Consider the following 12,825-nt stretch of genomic DNA (forward strand, 5'->3'; position numbering starts at 1 on the left):
CCCACCCCTACTCCACCTCTCATTGGCTAACTGGAAACCAAACCCCGCCTTAATCCTAAATTTAGCCAATGTAACTAACGGAGGCAACCGGTGCCAACCAATAAGAGGTGGAATAGAGCGCATCTTCACGCAATGTGGGTGGAAAAAATAAAGCCTCCCCCACACCGCCCGCTAGGCAGAGCTTTTTTTTTTAACCGGTGAAGAGGGCTTGGAACGCGGCTGCCATTTGGCGCAGGTTGAACTACATCCGCTAACAAAGGCATCCACTTATTTATTTATCGTCTTATTCGTGGGTTTTTATTTAACTTAACAGTAGCGCGTACATATTTGTAGCCAAGCCGTCGCCATGAGCTCTATCAACGTGAAAAAGCTAAAGGTAAACGAGTTGAAGGACGAGCTGAAAAAGCGTCAGCTGTCCGACAAGGGGCTGAAGGCCGAGCTGATGGACCGCCTGCAGGCCGCGCTGGATGAGGAGGCCCTGGTCGGAGATTCTCCGCTGGACCAGGAGGCAGCGGACGAGGGTTTCGGTCAGGCCGCCGAACAAGAAGGCATGGGCGAGGAAGAGGAGGGTGACGGCGAAGGCCCGGTCGAAGAAAGCATGGAGGCCAACGAGGAGGAGGAGGAAGAAGAAGAGGAAGAAGAGGAGGAAGAGGAGAATGGAGATGGCGGTGCTGGCGTTGCGGAGGACGACGAGATGGGTGAGGGAGAGGACGAGGAGGAAGAGGAAGACATGGATCCCATGCTTAAGGGTGATGTGGACGACATGGAGAAAATTGACACGGAGGACGGTGAGCCCGGAGACCAGGCTGCTGAGGGTGAGTCATCTGAGTTGGTTCAGGAAAAAATGTGACCGGCTGAACGGACTGTGACTTGGGCGTCAGTTTTGCAAATGCCGCTGGAGCCGGGTGGGGAACGACTGACTGCGACTTTACAATGGAGCGCCCATGTTGAATCAGATAGCGTGACCTCACTCGGCTAGCTAGCGTTAGCCAGCCACTCAGCTAGCTCCGTAGCGGTAACAAATATCCTACAGCTAACCTAGCTAGCTAAATAATGTTATCGTAGTGCGTTAGTACTCGCTTATGCTAATGCCGCTTCTAGCTACGCATTCTCTGTGAGACAATGAGACAAAATATTTTTAGTTAGCTTAGCCACTGGCTTTTCGTTTCGGTTCGGTTAGCGTCTTAGCTTGCTAGCTAAAGTCACGGTATTAGCTGACACCCCATCTCTTTGTGTCTGGTGCAGTGCTAGCTAGCTGGCTAGCCGGTTAGCTAGTTCAGTTTTTCCCATTTTGAAGCCTGAGGGGGGAAATTGAGACGGGTTCAGTGTACCAGTCGTTACTCTATGACTCAATAAGAAAATTTAGTCGCACGAATAACCGAATGATCCCAGATTGACAATATGCTGCTATCCACATCTTGCAGGCCTACAGTAGGGACGCAAGCAGCTCTAACCCTCCTATTATCTTTGGGGTCAGTTCCATCCATCATTTAACGCATCTAAATACATTATTAGCATAATTTCTGCCGCATATTTAATGGATTTTTCTAATTTAATGTGGTAAAGTGGGTAAAATAAGAGGTATTGATTACGTTTTCAATCCGCTGTACACTTTTCGAACCCATCGGAGTTTTTTAGCTGTGTAAAATATGATGAATCTCAACATTCAACAACACACATTTGTTTTAGCTGTTTTGGGTGACACTGAGGAGCAGTAACACGTCATTTATAATCGTCAGAAACTTCCCTCTGCTTTAGGACCCTCACCCAACACAACCATAGTTTCAGTAGTGCAGCAACTCATAGTTAATGTGACATTAGAGAGAGAAAAAAAAACATAATTCCCTCAAAAAATTATGCATAAGGAAGGTGGGTGGGGGAAGTGATGTTTTTTTTAAAGAGCTATTTAGGTGGTCAGCAAAACATATTAAATACCAACATATAACCTTGGGTAACAATTTTTATTAATCATTTTGCTAAATTGCATAATTGCATATTAAATTGCTGGGTCAAATTGACCTCAGTTGATAAAAATGCTAGTAAGTTTGAAGGTAACAGGAGGGTTAACTTTAGCATCTAACACAAAATCTCAAGAGCATGAGATGAAAAATGGGAACTCCTGAACTAGGTAAGCCAAGCTATCCAGAAGATGTTCAGGTTGGAACAAGGCAAAGTCTGATGCTGGTCTATGTTATACTTGGTTAGATTGTCTGCGGTTTGAAGGGACAATTTCAGATATTTTGTTAGATGTGATGGTAGATTACAAGGATTTCCAGATAGACTAGCCAACCTGGTAATTATTTGGTCAGGCTAAGATGGGGGAAGGGGGTTTCAGTGCAGGTCTAGACAGGTTTCCCCTTTTCCTTGCATGATGCATTTGTCCCAGACAACATTAGAGGGAAATAAATAAAATATATTCATATTAATATCCAAGTCTCTTTTGAAAAGTCCATTAAGCCCTTTATTTTAGGGTTACTGTCCCCTTGCTTTACTTTTGCAGTGATTTGTTTTCCCAATCCTAGCAAACACTGTTGTTATATTCACTTGGACCAGCTTATATTCTAACCATCTGGTCATTAGAACTGTTATAATTTATGGACTTTGATTGTCTTTATATTAATTGTAACAATGAGGTGTTGCCTAGTAATATAACAATATTAATGGTCGACACTGTAATAAATGAACGGGCTTTGTGGGCCAGAATCCCACTGCCAGTCCGACCTCACTCTCTCTCACAAAAAGGAGCACCTCATTCTATATCTTTGTTTTATTTCCAAAGGGGATGCGGACAAAGACACGAATGCTGATCAGAAGAATAAGAAGGGTGTTAAGAGACGCCGGGAGGAACATGGAAGGGGCTACTTTGAATTTATTGAAGAGAACAAATACAGCTGGTAAGGATGGGACAGAGCAAAAATGGCCTTCGGCATCCCTGAAGCGCCATCCATAGCTTTGTTGAACTGTATTGGCTTTAAGTGCCAATGCATCTAACTAGCAAACAGAAACCCTCATTTTCAAGTTTACCATTCTTAATAACCTTACTTTTCACACATGTTTGAGGGTCATCCCTGACTACTTAGAGACCTTACCATTTACCTTTTGCAGTGCCCACTCACATTGTGTCTTTAATGGACTGCATTCTGTAGCAGAAGTGCATCTTTCAAGTCTGAATTTTTTACATATGTTCCTCATGCCACATTGTTTGGAAGGCCCATTGTGTCCTCAAGGTGAATCAAAGCTGCTCAAAAAGAACCCACAGGAAAGTAGCAGATGTGCACTTTTGAAGGGAGGGGAGGGAGGGAGGGAGGGGAGTCAAAGAGGAGGGAGGGGAGGAGGGGTCCACTGCTGCAGAGTAGCACACAGGGATGTAGCAAATGTCCCAAAGTGTTGGGGAACGTCCACGGAAGAATTCGCTCTTGGCGGTCCAACGTTGGCCTCGCACCGGTGTTATTATTTTTTTTATTTTATTTTTCTGTTGTTGTTTTACTGGTTGTAAGATGTCAAAATGCTATTTCTGTCTCATGTGTCATGTCTCGCGTGTATGTGATCATGTATGAGTGTGTGAATGTGTGTTTATGGTTCTCCTCTCTTCCCCTGCGCAGGTGACATCATGCATGGTGTGTGGGTGTTTGTGTCTGTATGTGTGCACATACATGTATCTACTTCTTGGTCATTTTTTTTTTTGTTTTCACTGCGCTATTTACTTAGTCTGGAGAGCAGCTGGTAAGAGGTGGAGAGTCTGCAGCTTTTGGGGACATTGTTATCTGTTCAATTTTTTTATATATATATATAACAAATCTGGGATTTTTTTTTCCTGTATTGGGCTCAGACTGAGTCAGCCAGGGATACAGGACCATTAGAAAATGCTAGCATTACTGTTTCTTTTTCAGCACTGATATTTTTTTCCTTCTATTTTTTTTTGCCAGAATGATTTCGACTTTTTGACAGCTCCCTTCATTTCCCATGGACATACTAGTTTTTCCTGCTGCTTCCCACTACCCAGTTTGGGTTTTAATCTGTCATGTGTGCAATAAAAAGCCTCCAGGCAATCTTAAAGCTGCAGGGCCACTTCTGCCTGCCTGCCCACCCTGCTCACTGGCCGGCTGCATTGACCATATGCTCCAGCTCAGTTTGGCAGAACATGGCCCTTCTCCCAAGTCACCATAAATTTTCCTATGGCACCTATTTGTAGACCAATCAAGGCTGTTTGAGGATAAACAAAATGACAGATGCCCATGCACTCGGAGAGATGTAGTCTGCAACAAATGACCAAAACAGGACAATAAACTCCACATCTGATTCTGTCTAAATCATCATTTTACTCCTATGCTTTAGTATTCTTACACCTGAATCCGTTACATAACACACTACATTGTCAGCTGAGACATTCAAATTGACTTCATTGAATTTCTTTGTTGACTAGTTTCTTAGACTTTCACAAGGACTTTACTATCAGATTTCAAGCTACAGAGCTGGTAAGTTGCTGTAGCTACACTCATGTTAGTGCAAATCACAGCCTAGAACTGCTACCTATCGACTCTTCGTTTCAGTTAAGCATGGATCTATCTTTATGTACTTCAGAGCTGCACAGGACAGTTTTATGTAGTCATGACCTTTTCAATGAGATTTCCATGCAGGGAGTTAAATATGACACCGAGTCTACTATGACTGACCTCATTGCAATTTCAGAAACCATAAACACACTTTGATCTGAAAGGGGAGAGGCCTATTTAGATTTTTATCATTTTCACCCACCGATAGCCTTGCACACCACAACTAGTGGAGGTGTTGTCTGTCTATGTCTCTTTCTAGTTTTAGATTTCATTGGATACTGCAAGGTAAGTGCTGTCTGCCACGGCTGACAATAAATTTGACTTTCCAAAATGCTTGAGGGCTCATGCCTGCTGGATTTAGTTTTTGAGTTTTTTTTTTTTTTTTTTTTTTTTTTAAATTTTTATTTTATTTCATCTTTCCTCCCCAACCTTCTTCCCTCTCTCTGTCTTCTACCCTGTGTTTTTCAGCAGGTGGTATCCAAGTCACCTTTACAGGCTCCATGCTGCAGCATTGACCTCTGAATCGTCTGACAGGCTGTGCTCTCTCTTTCAGGGCCTCATTCAAATCCCCTGTACCACCCCTGGAGGAAGAAGATGAGGAGTTTGATGACACAAAAGTCTGCCTTGATACTTGTGAGTGCTCCCCATGTGACATAAATATAACCACGGAAATATTTTTTTGTAACTTGGTCAATTCCATTCACATTCAAAATTTCATCTGGGTAGCAGAACGAAATGGTAACATTGCTTTCTTGGGCAATATTACAAGGCTTTAGTCAACCTTTTTTACACATATCATGGTGTGTGTGTGTATTTCTGTACTCCAGACAACTGCGACCTGCATTTCAAGGTGTCACGAGACCGTTACAGCGCCTCTTCTCTCACCATGGAAAGTTTTGCTTACCTCTGGTCAGGAGGCAAGGGCACCTATGGCGTGAACAACGGCAAAGTCTGCTTTGAGATGAAGGTACAGTCACCCCAAAATTTGAAATTGCACAGTGAAAAGTTCAGTGGCAAGGTCTAGACATACAGAGCTCATTCATTCACAATGGAATAAAATCCCTGAATATTGATAATATTATGCAGCACTGATGGCTTGTAAAATCACATACAAAGGTAGAATAATAAGAGAAAATTGAGATGCATTCAGAGGTAACCATTGACATCTGTCACTGCATATGAATTTGTGGACATGGACTCTTAAACTCAAGAGTTTTACTTCATTCCAACAGGTCACAGAAAAGATTCCAGTGAAGCACATTTCTAGTAAGAACATGGACATCCATGAGGTGCAGGTGGGCTGGTCCCTGGCTACTGGTACTCTGCTCCTCGGTCAGTATATTTACATGCTCCATAGTCTTTCTGTGGTTATGTAGCTCAGTGGTGAGCAGTGACTTTGCATATGTCTGTGATAATGTTTGTTTCATGTACTGCCATCACAGTCCAATATGTGTGACATGGAGGAGTCGTACAATTATTGTAGTTGCACTATGTGTGGCAGCTTTTACTGATTTCTTGAAGATTGCAACCATTGTGGGACATGACTATGACTGTGTGATAGTTAAGTGGCCGAATGACTTGAATACAAGTCAGGATATATTTTATCTTTATTGCATTCATTGGTTGTTTGCAAAGTAAGTGAAAATAAAACATTAAATAGCACACGGCGAGTGTGAGGACAGATTAAAATTGAGGTGGGGAAAACATTTGGGCCTGCAATATCAGTAGTGCCTGAAAGGTCCCCCTAGTGGTTCATAAACAGCATGACATGTTGATATAAAATGGCTCCACCAACCATGATGCACTATGCTAATGGTGGTTGGTCTATCGCATACACAAGTGAGTCATCCCCTACATGAAAACATGGTCCTCATGACTCAGGTCAAATGTTGTAATGCAGTAATACTGTAGTATCTGTTGACTGTAGCGAAATTAATGCGTTTGAGTGTGTGTTTTCCCATATTTTCCAGGTGAGGAGGAGCATTCATACGCCTACTCTGGGAAGGGTAAAAAGACCACAAACTGTGTGACAGAGGACTTTGGAGAGACCTATGAAGAGAATGATGTCATCTGCTGCCTTATTGTAAGACATGCTTAGCTCAAACACTAGTATTTTTGTTGGTTTAATTTGCATCGACACAACAGTAGACATAAAAATCAAGAATGAGAGTCTTACAAAACAAATTTGTCACACCAGCATAGTTCTGTCTGAAGTTGTCCCTGTATTTGTACCACAACATGAGCAAACAAAAAGCATAGGGACCTCCACAAAAAAACTTTACACTGTCTTTAGCAGACAGCAATTGAACAAATCTGCACACAATTACAACCAACAATCATTTTATTGTTTGAAAGGAAAGCATCATTAAATTTTTACGAATTAATGTAAAAGGTGTGGCATAATTTCAGAATCTAGTGATTTATGTGTTTAATACCATTTGAATACATTTGACTTGCATCTTACAAGTCTGCTTGGCTTTCCTCAGAATTTTGACGGCGACGAGATTGAGATGTCCTTCTCCAAGAACGGGGGGGAGCCAACGGTGGCTTTCCAGGTCAGCAAGGAGTCTTTGCATGGTCAGGCCCTCTTCCCCCACGTCATCTGCCACAACTGCGCCGTAGAGTTCAACTTTGGCCAGATGGAGACTCCCTACTTCCCCCCGCCACAGGGCTATGTCTTCCTGCAGCAGATCCCTGTGGATGAGCGAGTCAGGGGGCCCAAGGGACCAGAGACTAAGGCTGACTGCGAGGTAAATGCCGTGACCAGAGGTGTCGTATTGTCTGGCAGGGGCGTGATTGCAGTCTTTTCAATTGTCAGTAAAACTGCCATTGCCAGGTTCAGTGTTCAACTCCTGAGTAATGCACTTTCTACAAATATACACTTTGATCATTTTCTGCTTTTCATTTGACATAGATGATAGTGATGGTTGGCCTGCCAGGCTCAGGGAAGACCACATGGGTGAAGAATCACGTCCAGGAGAATCCAGGGAAATACTACATTCTGGGCAGTGACACCATCGTGGAGAAAATGATGGTCAGTATTGCTACAGCCATTATTTTTAGTAGAAACGAGGCAGTAAATGAAGGACAGGTGGTATGGTGGTCACTTGGTTTTAAGGATTGTCTTGTCTCTCAGGTTTGATAAGTAAAACAGCCAGTATGCACATCTTTGAACTCCCACTAGTTCACCAAGTCTGGTTGAATAGGAGTATTAGCTATTTGGCTAAAATGAAAAACAAGTAAAAATAAAAAATGAAACGCTATTAATTGTTTTCGCATATATCCTTGTTTTTGTCCTTGCATCCAGTTTTTAGCTTCTTTGTGTGTTGTGTCCTTATTCAAAATGTTTATTAATATAATCTTATTTTATACAGATTGGCAGCTTGAAGCGCCAGTCAAAGGACACCACAAAACTGATGGCCATTTCCCAGCGTGCTCCACTCTTCCTCGGCAAATTCATTGAGATTGCTGCTCGCAAGAAGAGGAACTACATCTTGGATCATGTAAGTGGCCATTCCTGCTTCTTATTGCTGCTTTCACCAATGTGACAGTTATGAAATGCATCAAGGCAGTAAAATGTGAAACAGAAGTCATCTGGCTGCATAACTGAGTATCACTCCCCTCTCCACAGACTAACCTGTCTGCCCCCGGCCAAAAGAGGAAGATGTGTTTGTTTGCCGGCTTCCAGCGTAAGGCAGTGGTGGTTTGTCCTTCTGATGACGAGTACAAGGAGCGAGCCCAGAAGAAGGCAGAAAGTGATGGCAAAGAAGTGCCTGAGCATGCTCTCCTTAAAATGAAAAGTAAGGCCCGTCTGTTATCCCATTCAGATTTTTACAGGATTACGGGTATACAATTTATACATTCACTGTGCATCTCTTGATGTCCTCCTTTAGGTGTTTTATTCATTGTTCTCTAAAATGGGCATAGCTCACAGAACGTACATAAAATAGTGCATCGCCAGTCATGTTTGTTATCCTCTTTTCCAGGCTTCTACTCCCTGCCTGATGAAGGCGAGAGTTTCAACGAGGTGACCTTTGCTGAGCTGCAGAAGGATGAGGCTGCAAAGCTGCTGGAGCAGTATAAGGAGGAGAGCAAGACGGCCCTGCCTGCTGAGAAGAGGCCGAACCAGGGAGGCATGACGCCAAAGAGAGGGGGCAGCCAGCGTGGTGGAGGCCGCGGAGGCAAGAACCAGTTTAACCGCGGTGGAGGTCCTGGACAGAGAGGTGGGGGCCGCGGAGGCTTCCCAAACAGGGGCAACTTCAGAGGAGGTGAGACAGATGAAAGGCCAGGAGATGCATAAATTCTGATTAAACTTACATGGAGTCTACTAATGCCAAATCTGTAATATTGGGGTTTGTTTAATATCAGAATGGATGTTGATGTACATTTGTTTTGCCCTCATTCCCAGAAAGAATAATAATATGATAGTATGTGTGTCTCAGTTTGATTCCAGTTTATAAAAAGGCTTTGAATACTATCTTATATTATTCTGTTTGTCTGTAGCACCTGGCCCTCGTGGTGGCTTCAGCCGCCCACCTCGCGGCTTCCTGCCTCCCCCCGCCTTCAGAGGAGGTTTCCCCAACCGTGGCAGCTTCAGCCGTGGCGGCGGTCCTATGCCTAGCCTGGGTGGCTCCCCCCGAGGTGGACCAATGAGGGGTAACATGGGTCCCAGGGGTGGATCCATGAATAGAGGTGGCCCAATGAACAGAGGAAACATGAGCAGAGGAGGTGGTGGCAACATGAACCGTGGAGGAGCCAGCAGGGGCAGCTTCAACCAGGTGGGTTTGATATGATTGATGCAAGGGCTCAAGTCTTAAAATGAGTTAATATGAATCCTATAGAATAGGGGTGTCAAACTCAAGGTAGGGGCCATATTTAAAACACCACTAGTTCAAGGATCAAACAGGGCTGATGTTTAAAATGTCTTTCTACCACTAGTCCACTAAGCTTACATCATTCCTTTTGACCGGCATATTGTATCTGCAAGCCTACCTGTGATTAAAAAAAAAAAAAAAAATTTGTGATAAATAACCAGATAACTAATATTTTACATGTATGACTGTAGACAAATCTACAGTCATACATGTTTTACTCATGCATGAGCATCACTGCCACACACATCCAGTTATGTGAACAACAATCCATATTACTTATTGTGACAAGAGGTTTTTACTTTTCAGCATGAGCTATCTGGTTAGACACCATTTAACGATCTTACAGTGTTGTGACTTTAACCTGCACATACTCAAATCACTTTTTTTTTTTCTTTAAACCTTTTGAAGCATACCCATAAGGCAGTGTAGAAATGACAGTTGTTGACCACCACATTGCAACAACTTTCTCCCTCTCTTCCTTTATAGTTCCAACAGAGAGGAGGCGGTAACCGTGGAAACTTTGGCAACAAGAACAGCAACTTTGGCAACAGCAGGAATGGTGGCAACTTCGGCAATAGGAACGGCAACTTTGGCATGGACAAAGCCCAGGCTTTCAACCAGAGCTGGCAACAAGGGGTCAGTATTGCATTAGCTGTATATTTGGGGAAAAAAAATCATGTCTTTGCCTTCACATAGTCGTTTATCTCTTAGCCTGTCAGTTGTTTGACTTGCTTGTTACATAACAAAGCAAGTACAGGTTGACATTTAAATTTCATACTGTTAGTGTTAAAGTATTTTTAATGGTCTAGAAATACGGTAACAAATTGGTACCGTGTTGGATATACAATTTTGCCATGTAACTGCGAGAACAATTGGAAAAGCTGATAACTGAATGTTGCTCTATACAGTCAAAAGCGATTAAAAGTGTGTGTGTGTGTGTGTGTGTGTGTGTGTGTTTGTCTGTCCTGTGCAGTTTTGGAACCAGAAGCCGTGGAGCCAGCAGTATCAGCCCGGGTATTACTAAGAGACTCTGTTCTTACGGACTGGTGGCCAACACTGAGACCCACCGCTAGCCAAGGAACATCCCTCCGCCCTGCTTTTTTCTTTTTCACTTTTTTTTTTCATAGAACCCACTTTTAAATTAAACCTACCAACCAACGATGACTTGAGCGATATGGAGCAACAGCATTCCACATCAGAGAAGAGATCAGGCTACATGAGTCTCTTTGAAGCTTTATATATGTACAATGTGGGTTTAGTCTCATCCAATCATCTTTTTTTCTGTTGTTGTAAATTTTTATGATCTTTTTTTTCCCACTACTTTTAAATCACATGCTTTTAAAAAAAAAAAAAAACACCAATAATCTCATGTTTGGAATATCAGGAACCAGAAGCATTTTGCCGGCTCGGCAGATGTTAGAAAAGTTTTTCAGGGTTGTGCATTTTATGTGCTGTGACTTCTTTTTTTTTTTTATATTGCAAATTGTAAATATTTGTGTTTTTGATTAGTTTTGTTTGTATGAGAAGTTAAAAGAAAAACGGTAAGCTGAAAGGAACCAAGGCTTCTTAACGAGAAGCGCAGTAGCTGATCTAATATTGTTAGATTGTACATGTTAGAGTCACTGTCAGCAAACAGTTCAGTTGAAGCAGCAGATGAATTTAAACAAGTATTTGGTTTTGTCTTTTGTTCCCACTCTCAAGCCTGTAACCTAAACTCCATAGACATACAATAAACAACTCGTTGGCTTTTTTACATCTCCTACTGGCTTATGACTTTTGATTCGCTTCAAAGGTGCGTAAAGGACCTTTGAATGGGCTATGGCCTAGTTTGCTACTTCAAACAAAAAGGACATCAGCCCCTCTACAGTCCCCAGTTCACACCTCATTAGTGAAGTATCCTTTTCATGTGTCCTCTCTTTGATACACCGTTTGTAGGTACCTTTAGGTACTCTAATGCATTTTGCTTTGAGAAAGTATTTTGGCCAAGCCATTTTTTAAGGATATGAGTAAGCCATCTTAGTACTGCATTATGCCTTTAAATCATGTATTGTTGAATAATGCTTTTAATTTATATTTCTTACAATTAGGGCACTGACAACGCTTGATTCTCAGGTGTATGTTGGAGAAAATGTGGTTCCTAATTCTTTTAGTGTGTGATTAGCATTCATTGGTGCGATGTATCAAGAAAAAAAAAAAAAAACATTCAACAGGACCACACAATAACATTTTACAGTGTTGCATGTATTTTTTCTATGTTTTATATTACTTTTTTTAATGAGTAGAGTTCAGAGGCTAGTTTAGCACAAAAGGGTCTATGGTTCATGACAGCCTGGGTGGCAGTGAGATAGCGGTGGCTCATTTTCACCAGCAAACCAAAAAGGGCTACACAATGTCACAATACAATCACAATTCGGCACCACTTCCAGCTTGCAAAACTTTTGAAACCGACAGGAATGGAAGCAGAGGATTGCAGTTTTTAACTTAAAAGGATACTGTGTTTTGAAGCACTCCAGAGTCCATATTAGTGACTGTGTGGCCCTGCAAAGATGGCAGCTCCTCATTTTACAGCTCATAATGTGTGATAACCACATTATTCTGGCAGAGGACACCCACCAGTGTTGCAGCGCTAGAAGAATAGAAACATCAGGACTACTGTGTACATCCAGACATACTGACCGTTGACATAGATCAGGCAGAAGATGGTGTTTTGTGTGTCCATGTTTTTACCTGCCTATGTTAATATCTAATGAACATGTATATAGCTCACCACTATTTCAATCATGCATGAATGTTCATTAATTGACTTCAGGTAAATGCTGTGTTGTGATTATGAAAGTGTTAGTTTGCCCGACTACTGGTACATGATGAACTGTCAATATATTTAAGCTTTTGGAGAGTTTCCGCCCTCCCATTTTATTGTACTTGGATGCATAAACTTAGCAGGTTGCAAGTATTGAGTTTGCAGTATAATCTATTCTATACTAAAACAGACACACTATATTTTTATCGCTTTATGTTGCAGGTTGTATATCAGGTGTTTTATCTAACCAACAACGCAAAAGCTTTGAGACTTTCTGAGATTTGTTGTCTTTTATATCTGAGAATTTTTTGATATTTGTGTTCAAACTCTGGATTTTTTTTTTTTTTATTTCATTTCAACTTGAATAAAGTAAAAGAAGCTTATATACAATGACAATGTTATTTGTTATATTTCTGAATAGTTCAATAAAATCACTTGTGCTTAATTGCTTAATAATCAAACAGTAAATAATCAGAATTGGAAGTGATAGAAAGGCCATTTTCACTGAAATCTTCACCGCTGATATGACATAATTTTGGTATCATGGAATGCCTTCAGTGTTATTTGATATGTTACCATGTCATCCTGTTTAAGTTCT

General features: G+C 41.8%; 1 protein-coding gene across 1 annotated transcript; it reads left to right on the forward strand.

Annotated features, from left to right (window-relative positions):
* The first annotated feature begins 179 nt into the window (after nt 1-179).
* Nucleotides 180-11,186, forward strand: hnrnpub (heterogeneous nuclear ribonucleoprotein Ub). Its single transcript, XM_030047013.1, has 14 exons — nt 180-815; nt 2,780-2,894; nt 5,107-5,186; nt 5,381-5,520; nt 5,786-5,885; nt 6,524-6,636; nt 7,040-7,303; nt 7,468-7,587; nt 7,928-8,056; nt 8,185-8,353; nt 8,540-8,821; nt 9,057-9,331; nt 9,914-10,063; nt 10,401-11,186. Exons 1-14 carry the CDS (start codon nt 347-349, stop codon nt 10,449-10,451), a joined length of 2,457 nt encoding a protein of 818 aa, XP_029902873.1. The 5' UTR covers nt 180-346; the 3' UTR covers nt 10,452-11,186.
* The last annotated feature ends 1,639 nt before the right edge of the window (nt 11,187-12,825 follow it).

This window comes from Myripristis murdjan, chromosome 24 (assembly GCF_902150065.1).
Source record: "Myripristis murdjan chromosome 24, fMyrMur1.1, whole genome shotgun sequence".
NCBI classification, from domain to species: Eukaryota; Metazoa; Chordata; class Actinopteri; order Holocentriformes; family Holocentridae; genus Myripristis; species Myripristis murdjan.

Excerpts from the sequence above, each read along its gene's own strand:
- hnrnpub (XM_030047013.1), top strand. The coding sequence starts at position 347 with ATGAGCTCTATCAACGTGAAAAAGCTAAAGGTAAACGAGTTGAAGGAC. Across the intron at positions 8,822-9,056 it reads CAGGGGCAACTTCAGAGGAG|CACCTGGCCCTCGTGGTGGC; the intron begins GTGAGACAGATG and ends GTTTGTCTGTAG. Across the intron at positions 10,064-10,400 it reads ACCAGAGCTGGCAACAAGGG|TTTTGGAACCAGAAGCCGTG; the intron begins GTCAGTATTGCA and ends TGTCCTGTGCAG.